Raw genomic sequence first — 15,426 nt, forward strand, 5'->3', positions numbered from 1 at the left:
TTATTTATTAATTTGAGATCGCGTGATGGCAGGGGGTTGGTGGGGAGCTGTAGGGAGAGGGAAAAGCAGAATCCCCACTGAGTAGGAAGCCCGACACGGGGCTTTATCCCAGGACCCTGAGATCATGACCTGAGCCCAAGGTAGATGTCTAACCCACTGAGCCACCCAGGTGCCCTCCGCAAGATGGTTTTTTTAAAAATGTGCTGCCTCAGGAGCTTGGCCACAGGGATGCCTGCTTTTTAACATTTATTGACATCCTACCCATGAATTTTTCTTTAAAAAATCTAAAAAATGTTTTTATATATTTATAATATATAATTATTAATCATTATATGTGCATAAATATAAATATATTTATATATTATTTTTTAATCTACTAATTGAACAAAAATACCCCAGAGACTGAGTTTTGGCCCAGCGAGGAGACTACCCTCGTTATTATAGTGAGTGCTCGTATTTTGTTGGGAATACTTGTGTTTCTGGCGTTTCTGTTTGCTGGTCAGCTCCGTGCTCATGGGAGTCGGAAGGGCCGAGGACGAGCGACCCCACACGACCTCACGCACTTCACACCCCTGGAGGATGGAAGGGCACGGGTGACGGGATGAGACTGTGGTGGCACTTTTTCAGCATCTCTGGGTTCATCAACTTCCTTAGACTAAACATCCATTTTTTTTTTTTTTTAATTTGCGAACGAAAACACGTGCAGCATACCTCATCCTCAGAGCCGGTGCCACAGGTCAGAAAAGCATTTGTGCGGCTTCAGATGAGGCCTGTTGCACTTCGCAGAGGGAGGGAGCTGCTGTGCGCAGGGCCATCCTGGACATCCCCATGCGTCCCCTCCACCCCGTCTGCCCTGTGGTGCCATTTGTGTTCAGGGTGACTTGTATTTTCATCACATCTCACGAGCCAGCCACACGGGTGTTTCCAGCCACGGGTGGGCCTTGGAGTTCATCGTTTTTTGTTCAGACTTCCAGAGCACAGTGGCCTACTGCCCCGGCTGTGGAGCTGCTGGCCCGCGTTCGACTCCAGGGTCTGCTACCCCACGGTTCTCTCCTTTGGGACAGCTTACTTGCCTCTCTCTACCTGTTTCCTCATCCAGAAAATGGGATCTATAATGGTGATTGTGGGGGGAAAAAAAAAACGACATTTTCATGGGTGGAGTTGAGCGTGTAGTTAAGTGTTCAAGGATGGCTTTTGTTGGCAGAGAACAAAAACTCATTCAAATGAGTACAAGTAAAAAGAGGTCTGTTGAAGGAAGCCGAAGGGTCCAGCCTTAGAGATGGTGACGTCCCCTGTCTTTGGCTCCCTAGTCTCACGCTTCCATGAGGACTGATGTCCTCCCCAGCTGCATTCTCAGCTTGGGCTTGCCACATTGCTCGGCCCAGGCCTCGGGCTACAGGAACTGTCTTCCTTTCCTTTTAAAGATTTTTTAATTTGTTCATTTGAGAGAGAGGGAGTGAGAGCGCACAAGCAAGGGAGGGGCAGAGGGAGAAGCAGGCCTCCCCATGAGCAGAGAATCTGACTGGGCGTGATCCCAGGATCCTGAGATCATGACCTGAGCCGAAGATAGACACTTAACTGGCTGAGCCACCCAGGCGCCCCTACATGAACTTTCAGTTCAGGTGTTCATGGTCACCTAAGAGGGACCCCCCAAACCTGGATATGTATGAGCAACTCCTGGGGAGCTTATGAAACAAGTTGATTTCTGGGGTACAGCCCCCAACCCCCAGTTGGATTTAGCAGGTCATATGAGTTTGGGTTAGAATTCTAGTTCAGAAAAGCTTCCGGGTGATTCTACTGACCAGGGAAGCCCTCTGATCTTGGTCCCTAAGCATCTGAATTTCAAATTCCAGGGACAAGTGTCCAAGCCTTGACTCTGTTGGTTTGGGGATGAGGACAGACAGATGGCAGTGCTTAGGGGCTGTGTGGGTGAGGAGGCACATCTGGAAAGAGGGGCCATAGCATATGGCTAGTGAAGGAGCACGTCCTTTTCCTTAAAAAGGTAAAAATCTGTTGCTTGCAGGAAGCCTGTCCCATGTGTTTTGAGGGAACATCAGATGAGCCATCTCGGCAAGTTGTGAGCTGGTTCTTTTGTTCTTTTGTCACCCTCTGTGGAAGTCTTCATTTTGGGTTGTCTGTCATTCCCTATCTCGGTGGTTTGGGCAGCATTCTTTTTTTTTTTTTTTTTTTTTTTAATTTTATTTGGCAGAGAGATAAAGCAGGGGAAGGGGCGGAGGGAGAAGCAGACTCTCCACTGAGCAGGGAGCCCCATATGGGACTCGATCCCAGGACGCTGAAGTTATGATCTGAGCCGAAGGCAGACACGTAACTGACTGAGCCACCCAGGAGCCCAGGGTTTTTTGTTTTTTTGTTTTTTGTTTAAGGGCAACATTCTTATTCTTAGTGTTTATGAGCATTGTCAGGCACGTGCAGGCAGCAAATAAGAGGGTCGAGTTGATGCCTATTGGGCGCACAGCTGGGCCCTGAAGGCTTGCCCTTTTGGATCTATGGGGTTTTCTTAGGAAAACTGTGCTTGGGGCCCTCAAGACCAGGTAGAAGATCGTGACAGGAGCTGCCTAGATAGGGCTTGGGGAGAAGTGTATTCCGTTTCTAGCTCTGCTGTGACTTGATCCTTGATTTTTGGGTCCTCGCTGATGATTAATAGGGTGGCGTTTGGTAAAAACACAACTATTTTTTGAGGTACTTACCCTGTACCGGGCACTGTTCCAGCCTTTTGTGTGTATTCATTGATGGACTCCTCATCACCCTGCAGTGTGGTAGATGCTATTATTTTTCCCATTTGACCCCTGAGGAAACAGGGCAGACAAGAGCGGGACTTCCCCAAGCTCATACCCAACAGCTCTGGAGCCTGTGCGCTCAGCTCATTCATTGCTCTGGCTTTTGAGACCCAGGTACTTAACTCATGTCAGCCACTCTGCATTGGCTCAACTCTGCATTGAACTTGATTTTCCCTTGTGTTATGTCTTTGCAGGAAACGAAAGAGGAGAAGTCTTCCTATAACTGTCCCCTGTGTGAAAAGATTTGCACTACCCAGCATCAGCTAACCATGCACATCCGTCAGGTTTGCTGCTGATTTTCTATGTGTTTGAAAGCATTCTTCGTTAAGAGAAGGCAGTTTGATCTCTGCAGATGAACTGCGTCTCTGCTCCATTTAGATTTAATATGTGAACAGTCTTGAGGCGCGGTTATGAAATAAGTCTTGTGTGTCCGGGTTCCGTGACCAAAATCCCAGGTCAATGTAGAATTACCTTTTCAGACTTGGACAAACATTTCGCTAATGGATCACATACAACAGAAGACCATTCGTCTTTGAACGAATTTTGAACGAAGTCTCTTCCTAGTACAGTGAGATCATAGATGGGTCCTTTATACTGCTACAAGCAGGGAATTGGGGATTTCTTTTGGCTTCTATAATGGGACATTTATCCTTCTCCCTTGCCTGCTGTGGGAGAAGGCACATGATGAAGCATGGATGAATCTAGAACAATGGACTGACAACATGTATAATACATGTATTTGGAGTGGGACTGGATGATTTTGTTTTCATCATGTGAGTGCCGTCCTTGGTCCCCATCCTCTATTTCCCTACCCCCCACGTGCCTCCCCCTGGTAACCATCAGTTTGTTCTCTAGAGTTAAGAGTCTGTTTCTTGGTTTGTCTCTCTCTCTCTTTGTTCCCTTTGCTCGTTTGTTTGTTTCTTAAATCCCGCCTGTGAGCGAGGAGGATTGATGATACTGAAATCATAGCACAGTACTGAGTAATACCATCACTTAATAACTTGGGTTTGGGCAGAAATGTTCCTTCTTAACGTCTCCCAGAGGCCAGAACTCCGAACTGGGCAGGTTTCAGTTCTCTTTCCCTGACGGCAGGACTGAGTCAGCAAACTGGAAGAAGGGATGTGGTCTTGCTGTGAATAGTGCAGGGTCCTTCGGCTCCTGTGGATACATGGGCTCCCTTAACCCCTCTGTGTCTCCAAGAAAGACCTGCGAAGGCTCCACTTCTCTCGGAGCCTTGCAGACGCGTTTTTCAAAACTGGAACATAAAAGTGGAAGAAGATCATACACAATAGTCACTTGCCTGACAGACTTTTTGACATTTGGGAGGATATTCCAAATGACATTTAAAAATATATATATAAATATATATAAATATATATATATATATATATATATATCTCAGAGAAGCTGTCCTGGGTATTTTCTTGTTTTGGGTTTTCTGTTCTGTATAAAGCTCTGACTTTGCCTTTCATAATAGCCCAGCTTTGACCCATCCTCCTAAGTGACCGCTGTGACGATTGCTTTCCGCAGCATAACACGGACACTGGAGGGGCAGACCATGCGTGCAGCATCTGCGGGAAGTCGCTGAGCTCGGCCAGCTCCCTGGACCGCCACATGCTGGTGCACTCTGGCGAGAGGCCCTACAAATGTACCGTGTGTGGCCAGTCGTTCACCACCAATGGGAACATGCACAGGTGGGTGAGGGCGGCTTTCGCCCGGTGGCTGCTGGCTGCAGGGGGACGGAAAGCACAGTGGCCTCAGGGCAGTCTGGGGACTTGCCTAGAGGCCTGAGAGCTCTTGGGATCTGTGTTCTGGGTGGAGAAGTCAGAGCCGGTCTTGCTGGCTCCTGCCTGGTCTCTCCCGTGTATTTGGATGGGTCTCTAGCCGTGGGAAGCAGAAGTACCTGGGCAAGGTCTTTAGCCTTGGGGGATCTTCAGGACGAGACACAGAGTCCTTCCCCCTCTGCCAGCTGCAGTTTCTTTGTTTGGGTGCCAGAGGTGGGCAGCCCATCAGATGCAGAGGAAGCCTCAGGGAGTAGCAGAGGAGCCCTTCCCTCTGGAAAAACCGTTTGCATATGCCTACCAGATTCCCTGTAGCCCTTCTCCTTGCAGAAAGTTGCTGGGGCCTTTGAATAAATAGATAGGTGGCCTGGTCTTGGAACTTCAGGATAAGATAGGATAAAATGAAGGAGAAGAGATCTGATAAGTGCCAGGAATTTTCTTCCTGAGGGAAGAAGCAGCTCACTCCAGAGTGGGAGAGAGCTCAGTGGTGGGCATATTAAAATTCTGTGGGACAAATAGAAAATATACTTTATAGAAAAATGACCTAGGTTTTGAGGGATTAGAACAAAAAGACTTTTTTTTTTTTAAAAGATTTTATTTATTTATCAGAGAGGGGCGGGGAGAGAGTGAGCACAGGCAGGCAGAATGGCAGGCAGAGGCAGAGGGAGAAGCAAGCTCCCTGCCGAGCAAGGAGCCCGATGTGGGACTCTATCCCAGGACGCTGGGATCATGACCTGATCCGAAGGCAGCTGCTTAACCAACTGAGCCACCCAGGTTTTAATGCTCATTTTATTCTTTCTACAAACATTTTAGGAACATCAGGACTCTAGGGAAGATTTTTAAAGGAACTGAAAATATTTTACCTTCTTGGAAAATCAGACTATTTTTATTTTTCTATAGCCCCTTCCAGGGGTTATGCTGCTTTCTTTTTAAAAACTGACTTTTTTTTTTTTTTTTTTTTTTACATTTTTGTTTCAAAAAAAAAAAAAGCTTTATGTAGTTACTGTGAAATTGAGAACTTTGCTATCTGGCAATAGTAGAATGGGGCGGGGGCAGTTCATTCCACCTAAAACCATGTTGTGAACCGCGGACATTGCTGGGACACGCTGCAGTCGTGGGCAGATCTCAGGCTCTTGGAATTAGGCACCTGATGTCAAATCTCAACTCTACCACTTGTAAGTTTCCCGTCCTTGAGCAAGTTACTTAACCTTTCGTGCCTCATTTTCCTCCTCACTGGAACGAGTTTTTAAAGAGGTATCCACTTCATTGGAGAGGGATGAGGGTTAGGGGATAATGAGTTTTGCACACAGTCCAGCCCCACTGTAAGCGCTCCGTGAATGTTATCTGTCGTTACTGTTTGCCTTTCGGAGTGATGTCGCAATCGTCCAAAGCCTGTGGATTTCTCACTCCTGGAAGTAAGTAAGCTGCAGGGTGACTTTATAAAAGGTATCAATATGTTCAAGATTTTTTACAAAGTATTTTATTTTTTTTTTCTTTGCTATACATTTCAGTCCTCTTCGCCCCTCCCCTCCTCCTAGGAGTGTTTTGGGGCATGAAGAAGGAAGTCAGTAAAGGCCATCACCATGGTTTAATATCCTATTTTACAGTCTAGCTTTTTGCTTTTTTACCAGCATGGTCAGCCCAGTAGTATCGTTTTACCTTCTGTTTGCCATTTTGTTTTGTTTTTCCTGGTCCTTCCCTCTGCGTATGCTTACATATTTGCCCTCTTCCCAGTCTGGTCCTGGAGGCATGGCCTAGTCCCTTCTTGGGTGGTTTCCCTGCTTTCTCTTCCTGAGACCCATGCTCCATGGAGCTCCCCACAGGCCAGCTCTAACTCATGGGAGGGCAGTGGCCTCATTAGTGCGGTGTACCCTCCTTGGGGCTGCTCTGGCCCTGCTCGTGATCATCCATGAGACATCTCTGGTCTTGGGCCCAGTCCCTCCCGATTGGGAGCATTTCCATTTGGGGACTGCGTCTGTGATTGAACAGGACACGTGTGTAGTGCCTCTGTAAAGGGCACAGTTACTCCTGCTCCAGTGACGTAACAGACTGGGCTTCTTAAAAAGAACTGCAGCTAAAACCGTGGTATACTGTGCATCGGGCACTGGGCTTGACACTTCACTTTCTGTTTTGTTTTTTGTCACCTTTATGAGCTACGATCCAGATGCCGTGGATTTCACCCACTTGAAGTGTCCAGTTCAGCGGGTTTTAGTTTATGCACAGAGTTCTGCAGCCATGACAGCAGTGTTAGGTCATTTTCATCACCCCAGAAAGAAACTCCATTCCCATCCAGTAGTCCCTTCCCATTACTCCCACCTTCCAGCCCTAGGAAAACACTAATCTACTTCGGGTCTCTGGATTGGCCTGTTCTCTGTGGTCCGGCTGTGACTCGTTTCCTCACTGACCATTATGTTTTCAAGAGGCCTCTGTGTGGTAGCATGGCTCATCACCCCATTCTTTTTTACTTTCAAATATTAGTCCATTGTGGGGATCTGCCGTATTTACCCATCTCTTTCATCAGCTGGTGGACATTTGGGTCCTTTCCACTCTTGGGCTGTCACGCGTAATGCTCCTGTGAACGTTCCGGTCCATCTTTCGGGTGGACGCGTGGTTTCATTTCTCTCGGGCGGATACTTGAGAGTGCGGTGGCTGGGTCACGTGGTACCTCCGTGTTTACCATTGTGAGGACCGGCCAGACTGTTCTCCAGAGCGGCTGCATCAGCTTACAAACCCCCCAGCAGCGTGGGGGTGGATCGAGGGTTTCCACATCCTTGCCAGCACCTGTTCCCGCCTGTCTTCTTCATGACAGCCGTCCGATGAGGTGTGAAGTGGAATCCCATGACTTTTGTAACTGTAGTTCTTCCATTTAAGTCTGTGATCCGTTTTGAGTTCATACTTGGGTATCCAGTGAGGAAGGGGTCCAGCTTCAGTCTTCGTCACTTTGCTGAAAAGACTTTTCTTTTCCCCCATCGAATGGTCAGGCCATTCTTGTCAAAATTCAGTTGACCGTAAATGCGAGGATTTCTCTCTCTGCTGGTTCTTTTCCATTGATCCATCCTCGGGCCTCTCGTGGCACTGACTTACTCCAGCTTTTTGTCTCAAGTTTTGAAACTGGGAGGTGTGAGTCCTCCAATGGCGGTCATTTTCAAGATTGTCTTGGCTACTCTGGATTGCTTGCATTTCCGTATGAATTTTAGGATCCATTTGTCAAGATCTACAGAAAGGCAGCTGGCATAATTACAGGGTTTATAAGGTGCATAGATCAGTTTGGGGCATTGCCTCCTTACCAGTATTAAATCTTTGAACATGGGGTATTGTCCATTTATGTCCATTACATCTGAATGGATTTCTTTCAACTGTGTTTTAAATCATTTTCAAAGTGTAATTTATTTATTTAGAGGAAATTGGCAGAAGACTTTTTAAAAACATATATTTATTCTAGATAGAGTAGCATGGGGGAAGGGGCAGAGGGAGAAGGAGAGAGAATCTCAAGCAGATCCAGGCTGAGCACGGAGCCTGACCCGGGGCTCCATCTCACCACCGAGATCATCATCTGAGCCGAAATCAAGAGTTGGTGCTCAACCAGCTGAGCCACCCAGGCACCCCAAGTTTTATATTTATTTTGTTAATTTATAACTAAATGTCTTTTTGGGCTTTATTCGAAGTGGAATTACTTTTTCGATTGTTCGTTGCTGGTATATAGAAATACAAGTCACATTTTATACTGACCTTGTTTCTGGCAGCCTTGCTGACCTGTTTAGAAACGATTATTTCGTATATTCTGTAGGATTTTCTACGTATGCGGTCATATCGTCTGCGAATAGAGATAGTTGTGCTTCTTGCTTTGAAACTAATCTGAATGCTTTTTCCCCCTGCCTGCAAGCCCTGGCCAGCCCCTCGAGCAGGTGTTAAATAGAAGCAAAGAGAACAGACGCCCCGATCTTATTACTAATGTTAGGTAGAAAGCATTCCCGCTTTCCTAATTAAGTATGATGCTGATTATGGGTTTTCATAAATGTCCTTTATTGGTTTGAGGAAATGCTTTTTAGCCTGCTGAGTGTTATCATCGGGGAAGGAGGTTAGATGGTGTCAAACGCCATTTTAGCATTTATTGAGATGGTCCGACTGTTTTGTCCTGTCCTCCATTCTGTTTTGGATGTTAAATCAACCCTCTTCCTGGGGTGCCTGGGTGGCTCAGTAGGTTAAGCATCTGCCTTCAGCTCAGGTCATGACCCAGCCCCAGGTTGGTCTCCCTGCTCGGCAAGGAGCCTGCTTCCCCTTCTCGTCCCCATCCGTGCTCTCTCTCTCACACTCTGTTGCTATCTCTGTCTTTCTCTCTAAAATAAATAAATAAGATCTTTGAAAAAATAAAAAATCAATCAATCAATCAACCCCGTTCCTGGGATGAATCCCACTTGGTCATACTGTACAATCATTTTCCTATGTTGACAGACAAGTTTGCTGGTATTTCATTAAAGAGTTTGCCTGTCTTCGTAAGAGACACTGGTCTGTAGTTTTCTACTCAGTCCTCATCCGGTTTTCATGCCAGAGTAATTCTGCCAGCCTCATAGACTGAGTTGGGAACTGGTCGGTCCACCTCTGTGTTTTGGAAGAGTTTGTTGGTGTTAACTCTCTTTGTGCATTTGGTAGAATTCACCAACAAAACCACCTGGGCTGTTCTTTCTGAGACGTTTTTAAATTACTAATCCAGTCTCTTGGGATAGGTCTCTCCACATTTCTGTTTCTTCTTGAGTTCATTTCCTTCATTTGTGTCTATTCCAAGAATTTGGCCATTTTATGTAAATTATCTAATTGGTCGGGTTACAGGTTGTTCACAGTTTCTCTTTCTAGTCCTTTCTGTCTCGTAGTGAGTAGTTCTGTCTCCTGTTTGATTCCTGATGGGAATCATTTGAATCTTCTTTATTTTTCCCTCAGGCAGTCTAGCTAAACATTTGTCAGTTTTATTGATATTTTCAAATTTAGTTTTGTAGGTTTTCCTCTTTTGGGTTTTCTGCTGTTCATTAATTTCCCACTCTACATTATTATTTCCCTCCTTCTACTTGCTTTAGGGTTAGCTTGCTGTTCTTTCTCCAGCTTTTTAAGGCAAAAGGTGAGAATATTGATTGGAGAACTTTGTTCATACTACAGGCGTTTACAGCTAGAAATCTCCTTTGAGGCAACTGCTTTAGTTGCAGCCTATAAATTTTTCTATGTTGTGTTTTCTTATTCATTCGTCTCAGAGTATTTCTTTATTTCCTGTGTGACTTCTTTGACCCGCTGGTTATTTCAGACTGTATCGTTCAGTTTCTGCGTATTTGTGAATTCCCAAATTTCTTGCCGCTGTTAATTTCCAATATCGTTTTGTCATAGTTAGGGAACATACTTTGTATGATTTCAATCCTTTGAAATTTCTGGAAGCTTGTTTTATGGCCGAGCATATGGCATGTCCTAGAGGACGTCCCATGTTTGTTGGAGAAGAATGTGTGAGCTGCTGCCATTGGCGTGTTCTTTAGAGGTGCTTTGAGGTCGTGCTGGTTGGTATGTCGTTCACATCTCCTATTTCCTTATTGACCTCTGTTTATTTTTATGGGCTCTGCCTCTGAGGTTTGGGGAATTATTATCCCATTTTGCCATGAGGGGACTTGCAAAAGTTTCTTTGGGGGGGTGTTTCTGGCTTTGTATTGTTGGCGCTAAAAGCACCCTTGTGATATTCTGAGCTGTGTGACCTTAGAGAAGTTGTTTGACCTCTCTGTGTCCCAGCTACTTCATCTGCAGGAAGAAGTGCTCTCTGACCGGTGTTGTGGCAGCATGGCGGGGGTTCATGAATTAATACATGTGAAGCGCTTTGGAGAATGTTTGTTAAATCAGCGGTCACCAATATTACTATCATATGTGCCACTGAGGGACAGTATACCAAGGAAACATTCCTCTAATACCAGAAAATAAATCAAGAGGTTGCTTTTACTTTTGTTTTCTTTTTGCTATACTCAGTCTCTTCGTCTGAAGAGCCATTAGGATGTTCGAGTTTATCACATGACGTTGACTTGGCCTTTTCTGCAAAATTGCAAATAATGAGTTGAAAGAGCATTCAGTTTTTGGTCATCATTCACAATCATTACCACCTTCATTTGTTGGTGAAACTGTACTTTTGGAAAAAAAAAATTATAAAAATGTGAAAACACCTACAGAAATGTACTAGAGAGAGTGGAGTTAGATTTATTTGTCCCAGCGGATCTGTTCCAGAACCTGAGACTCGAATGGTGAGCTGCAGTCCCTCCTAAGCACATGTCTGTGTTTCATTAATCAGGGGCCAGAGCGGCCCAGGGACGTGTGTGTGCAGGAGTTAGAAAGAACTGTGAAAACCCAAGTTCTGATGAGCTGCGTCTCTTTTTGGAAGGAAGCTGGTCGACTGTGAGTTTGCTGCTCAAGATGGAAGTTTGCTCTTTCTCCTTTCTTATTTTCCTTCTGCTGCTACTGCTTCTGCTTTCCCAGGTCTGTGGCACCAGCTGGGATCAGGAGAGCCGGCAGCTCCCCTGGGGCGGTATTTGGGGGTGGGGCGGTGACCAGAGACCCCGTGCGTGCATCTGGGGAACATACATGCCCCACCCCTCCCTCCTTCTCAGGCGCTGATCTTCCCTCTGTCCCCCGAGGGGTGCAGATCCCTGTGGTGTGGCTCTCTAGAGCCATTTCCCCAAGGCTTGATTCCACAAGGCTGGTGTGGCACCCAGTGTCACTTAGGAACACACAGGTGACCTTCCTTGGGTGTCCTGCTCAGCCCTGCTACTTGGAAGGGCCTGTGCACATGCAGAGATGGTGGTTATCTCTGGGTTCTTCTGGCACATTGTTCCAGATAAGCCCTGCCTTCCCGAGCAGCATGCTGTGGGGGACCGATCTGGGCTCCGCCCCCACACTCCTGTTGGCTGCGAACCTCTTGCAACCCAGACCCCAGGAACTAGATCTTTTTCAATTTCAGGTGGTTCTTAGCTGACGTTGAGGCACTCTGTCGCCACACACTTTATGAAGCAACTCCGTCTCTTTCCTTGCGTGGCGAGTCATCATATGAGGATACAGTAGTTATCTCTGTTTATAAGGGGACTGAGTCCTTTTGTCGAGTTTTCTTTATCTTAGTGGTAGGAGAGGACCCTCAAAGGACCCAGGCAAAAAGACCTTCTCGATCTCTTAGCAGACCTGGTACTTCCCTGTCTGCAGACTCTCATGTTGTTGAGTTTTGGAAATCTTTCATCCCAAACCACTCTGCCCGCAGCCGAGTTCCCGGGCAGAATAATATGCTTCATCAAGTGCAAAACATGTATCACGGAAACATCACCGTGCCTCCAGCTTTTAACTTCCCAGAACTCTTTATCAGTTGCTCCCACGTTGAAAATTTGGATTGAGCGGTGCTTGTCTTCCAAAACAAACTTGGGAAACTGAGCCAGAGCACACCCGCTGGGAGAGCTCAATGTAGGAAAAAGGGCATTGAGCTTTGCAATTAGCAAAACTTTCCAGAAAGTGCTGGACTTCAGAGCGATGAAGAAGTGATGATATTTGAAAGAGAAGATTGAAACGGATCTCCTCTGGAAGAAATCTTACCTCTGAGATGGGTGTCTGTCTTTTGCCCCTCCATAATTGCCTTGGGAAAATAGGAAATTAATTTCCACTTTGCTCCTCATTTTACAAACTATGGACCTTTAAGCTAACAAAGAGAGTTGTGGAGTGCGTGTTGCGTTTCAGACACACCGGACACCGTGGCAGGAGCCGGCTTTCCTAAGTGGCTTCGCCCTTCATTCTCCAAAGAGCAGGATTGTGTGCTCCTTTCGGCCATGTCACGGAAGGGCAAACATGAGGCAGGGAAATCCTGGGAACGTCATCTAGTTGTCTGGCATGGGCTTTCTTCCCTGCTGCAACAGGCATGACTTTTTCTGTTGCTAAGTACAGGAGACAGAGCCTGAAGATGCCACTGGACAGCAGTCTTCAGGAACAGAGGCTTATGTGTTCCTATTATGCTGGAAGAAAACGTTCACTGCGCAGAAATGTGACCTGCTCCATGACAGATGAGACCACAGAGGCTCTGAATTTAGCTCACTACTCTCAGATGCTTAGGCGGAGCCAGCCCTTGGCATGCACAAGTGAACTTGGGTATCTGAACAGGTGGCCAGCAGTGGAGGACAGAAGGAGCAGGGGTCGGACAGTGTCTTGGAAGGGGACAGTCCCTTCTTTACCCTCAGAGCCCAGCAAGGGGAAGGGCCCTGTGAACCTTGCTCAGAGTAATAATGAGTTTCTGAGGACGACCTGGAACTAGTTTTGGGACTTGCTGTTTCTCCAGAGTCGGGGTGGGCGCTCAGGTTCAGCTAGGCACATCTTGAAACAAGTCTAAATCACCAGGTACACACTTCCCTGATGTATTCCTGTGAAGGAAGAAAGGTGTCAGGTCCCATGGGAGGAGGTAATTCGGAGGATAAAAATCTGTGGGTCACCCCACTCAGGACTAGGTGCATTTTTTTTTTTCCTACTAAAAAGGAGGAAATGGGGCATCTGGGTGGCCCTGTCAATTGAGCAATCAACTCCTGATTTTGGCTCAAATTGTGATCTTTCAGGGTTAAGGGACGGAGCCCCATGTCGGGCTCCATACTGGGCATAGAGCCTGCTTAAGAGTCTCTTTCTGTCCCTCCCCCTTCTCTAAGAAGGAAGCAAGGAGGGAGGGAAAGAAGGAAGAACTGATTATATAATGACTTTTCGGTTATCTACAACTTAAGTATCTTTCCCTGGAGAGAAAGACAAATCAGAAGAAAATCTCTTCAGGTGACGCGCAGAAACCTTAACACATTGGGTTGCACTTAGAAGAGGGTAAATGTCCTGTGACCATGTGTGCAGCTCTTAAAGGTGGTTGAGGGGTTCGTGGGGAGTTTCATGGTGTGCATGCAGTCAGTGCGATGGGAACGTGTGGTATTGCTGGACTCAGGACTGCGTACATTTGGTGGTGTTCGGTGACTCGCTGGTGGTTTCGTGATGGGTGTACTTGGGTATCGAGGCAGTTCTCATCTGTCTTAGTACAATGGATACTGAAATAGTCATATTTCAAGTACGGTCTTGGAAAGCTTTTCATTTCTTTTTTTAATTAAAGATCTTTTAAATTTATTTGACACAGAGAGATCACAAGTAGGCGGAGAGGCAGGCAGAGAGAGGGGGAAGCAGGCTCCTCGCCGAGCAGGGAGCCCGATGTGGAACTCGATCCCAGGACCCTGAGATCATGACCTGAGCCGAAGGCAGACGCATAACCCACTGAGCCACGCAGGTGCCCTTAGAAAGCTTTTCTTTAACAGAGTTGCCACTTTTTTCTTTTTAACTAGGAAAAAAAATAAAAGCCGTCATATAAATGTCATACTTCATTCTGTGAACATGCCTCTTAATATGCTTTTCATTCTCTTTGAGAGCCCACATCATTAAAAGGCCCAGGATTTTCCCCCTGAGCATCAGCATTGACAAATCTATGTATCACAGCAAGTTGTCTGACTTCCTAGTTTCCCCCAGTAGCATTATTAAGCTTTCACCAAGTGAGTTTATTGTGTGATTGTATTTAAACGCTCTTCGCCTTCTCTTTACATCTCAGCAGCTGAAAGGGAAACCTGTGTGCCTGTATTTTAAGTGCAGTAGTGGTTTGTGTAAAGGCGGCCTCTCTGTGTGTCCTCTGAGAGCTCTTCCTTCCTCTCTGGCCGGGGCCGATAAGGGATGCTGGAGCATCCCGTTCCTTCATCTGTCATGGGGCTGCGTTCTGCTCCCAAGAGTTGGACAGTGTGAGTGTTAAAGGCTGTAATACACACCCAAGCCCCTGGCTCACATAAATGTTCCCTTCCTTTCCCTTCTCTCCTGGGACACTTAACCCCCCAGTTCCTTCCGCGTGTTCATAAGCACGTGTGTTTACAAAACTGAGAAAAGAGTCTGTGACCTTCAACCACGAGGGTGCCCTAAGCTGCCATCTAAGAACCTGGCAATCTGAAAGGGGTATTTTGTAGACAAGCTGTGTGCCATAGGCCTGAATTTTCTTTTCTGAAAATCCTCATTATTAGTCAAACCCTTCTTTTTGGTTGGGGGGGGGGGATTGCTTGTTTTGAGGTGCTGGTCTGTTTCACATGTGGATTTGCATTTATACTATTTGATGAGAGCCTGTGGTTCTTTTCTGAATTCTGACTTTTACATTTTAGAAATCTGCAAATAGCAGAAGGCTACCGCTAGGAGAAAAAGAACAGGTCAGAGTGATTGGTCGCAGAATTTCATTTTTCAGATAAAGTAAAAAGCGTAAGAAAAGAGCAAAGCTGAAAGTTGACCCATTTCGGTTGATAGTCTCTCGTGAAGCCCGTTTTATGTTTGATGTTCTCTAAAACATTTTCCCTTCTACTTTGTATTTGTTTTTTCTTTCCAATACCCCCTCACGGTGAGCATAGCTTACTTTTCTGAAATGATATGTGAAAAATGGCCTTGCTGCCTGTGCCCATATTTTATTCAGCATTTTCCTCCTGAGGACCAGGTCAAGTTCAATTACACCAAAGAGGGCAGACCAGAAGTCTGCAGGTGCGGGGATGTGAAAGCCTTTTCTTTCCATCACCGTTTCTCACACTTACAATCTGCTTCATCATGAAGGAGTTCATCATTTAGCCCCCGGGATGCTAATGCTCATAAGTTAGGTTTGCTCCTCTCTTGGCCGAGGGGGTATTTGTTTTTGGAGATTGGAGCAGACGCAAAAGAAGTTTCTTTCAAATGCAAGCATTATGGTATTTTTTTTTCCCCTTTTAAGATTTTATTTATTTATTTGACAGAGAGAGACACAGTGGAGAGAGGAACACAGCAGGGGG

At 46.1% G+C, this 15,426-nt stretch overlaps 1 protein-coding gene across 7 annotated transcripts in view; it reads left to right on the top strand.

Moving 5' to 3' along the window:
• RREB1 (ras responsive element binding protein 1) overlaps positions 1–15,426 on the top strand; it is a 128,573-nt gene that overhangs the window by 66,358 nt on the left and 46,789 nt on the right. For all 7 annotated transcript variants that reach the window (XM_044258443.1, XM_044258435.1, XM_044258451.1 and 4 more), the window contains 2 exons: positions 2,993–3,082; positions 4,329–4,492. In XM_044258443.1, coding sequence (XP_044114378.1) covers positions 2,993–3,082; positions 4,329–4,492 — 254 coding nt within the window. The remainder of the gene's footprint in view (positions 1–2,992; positions 3,083–4,328; positions 4,493–15,426) is intronic.

The sequence above is a fragment of the Neovison vison genome, chromosome 1 (genome assembly GCF_020171115.1).
Source record: "Neovison vison isolate M4711 chromosome 1, ASM_NN_V1, whole genome shotgun sequence".
Lineage (NCBI taxonomy): Eukaryota > Metazoa > Chordata > Mammalia > Carnivora > Mustelidae > Neogale > Neogale vison.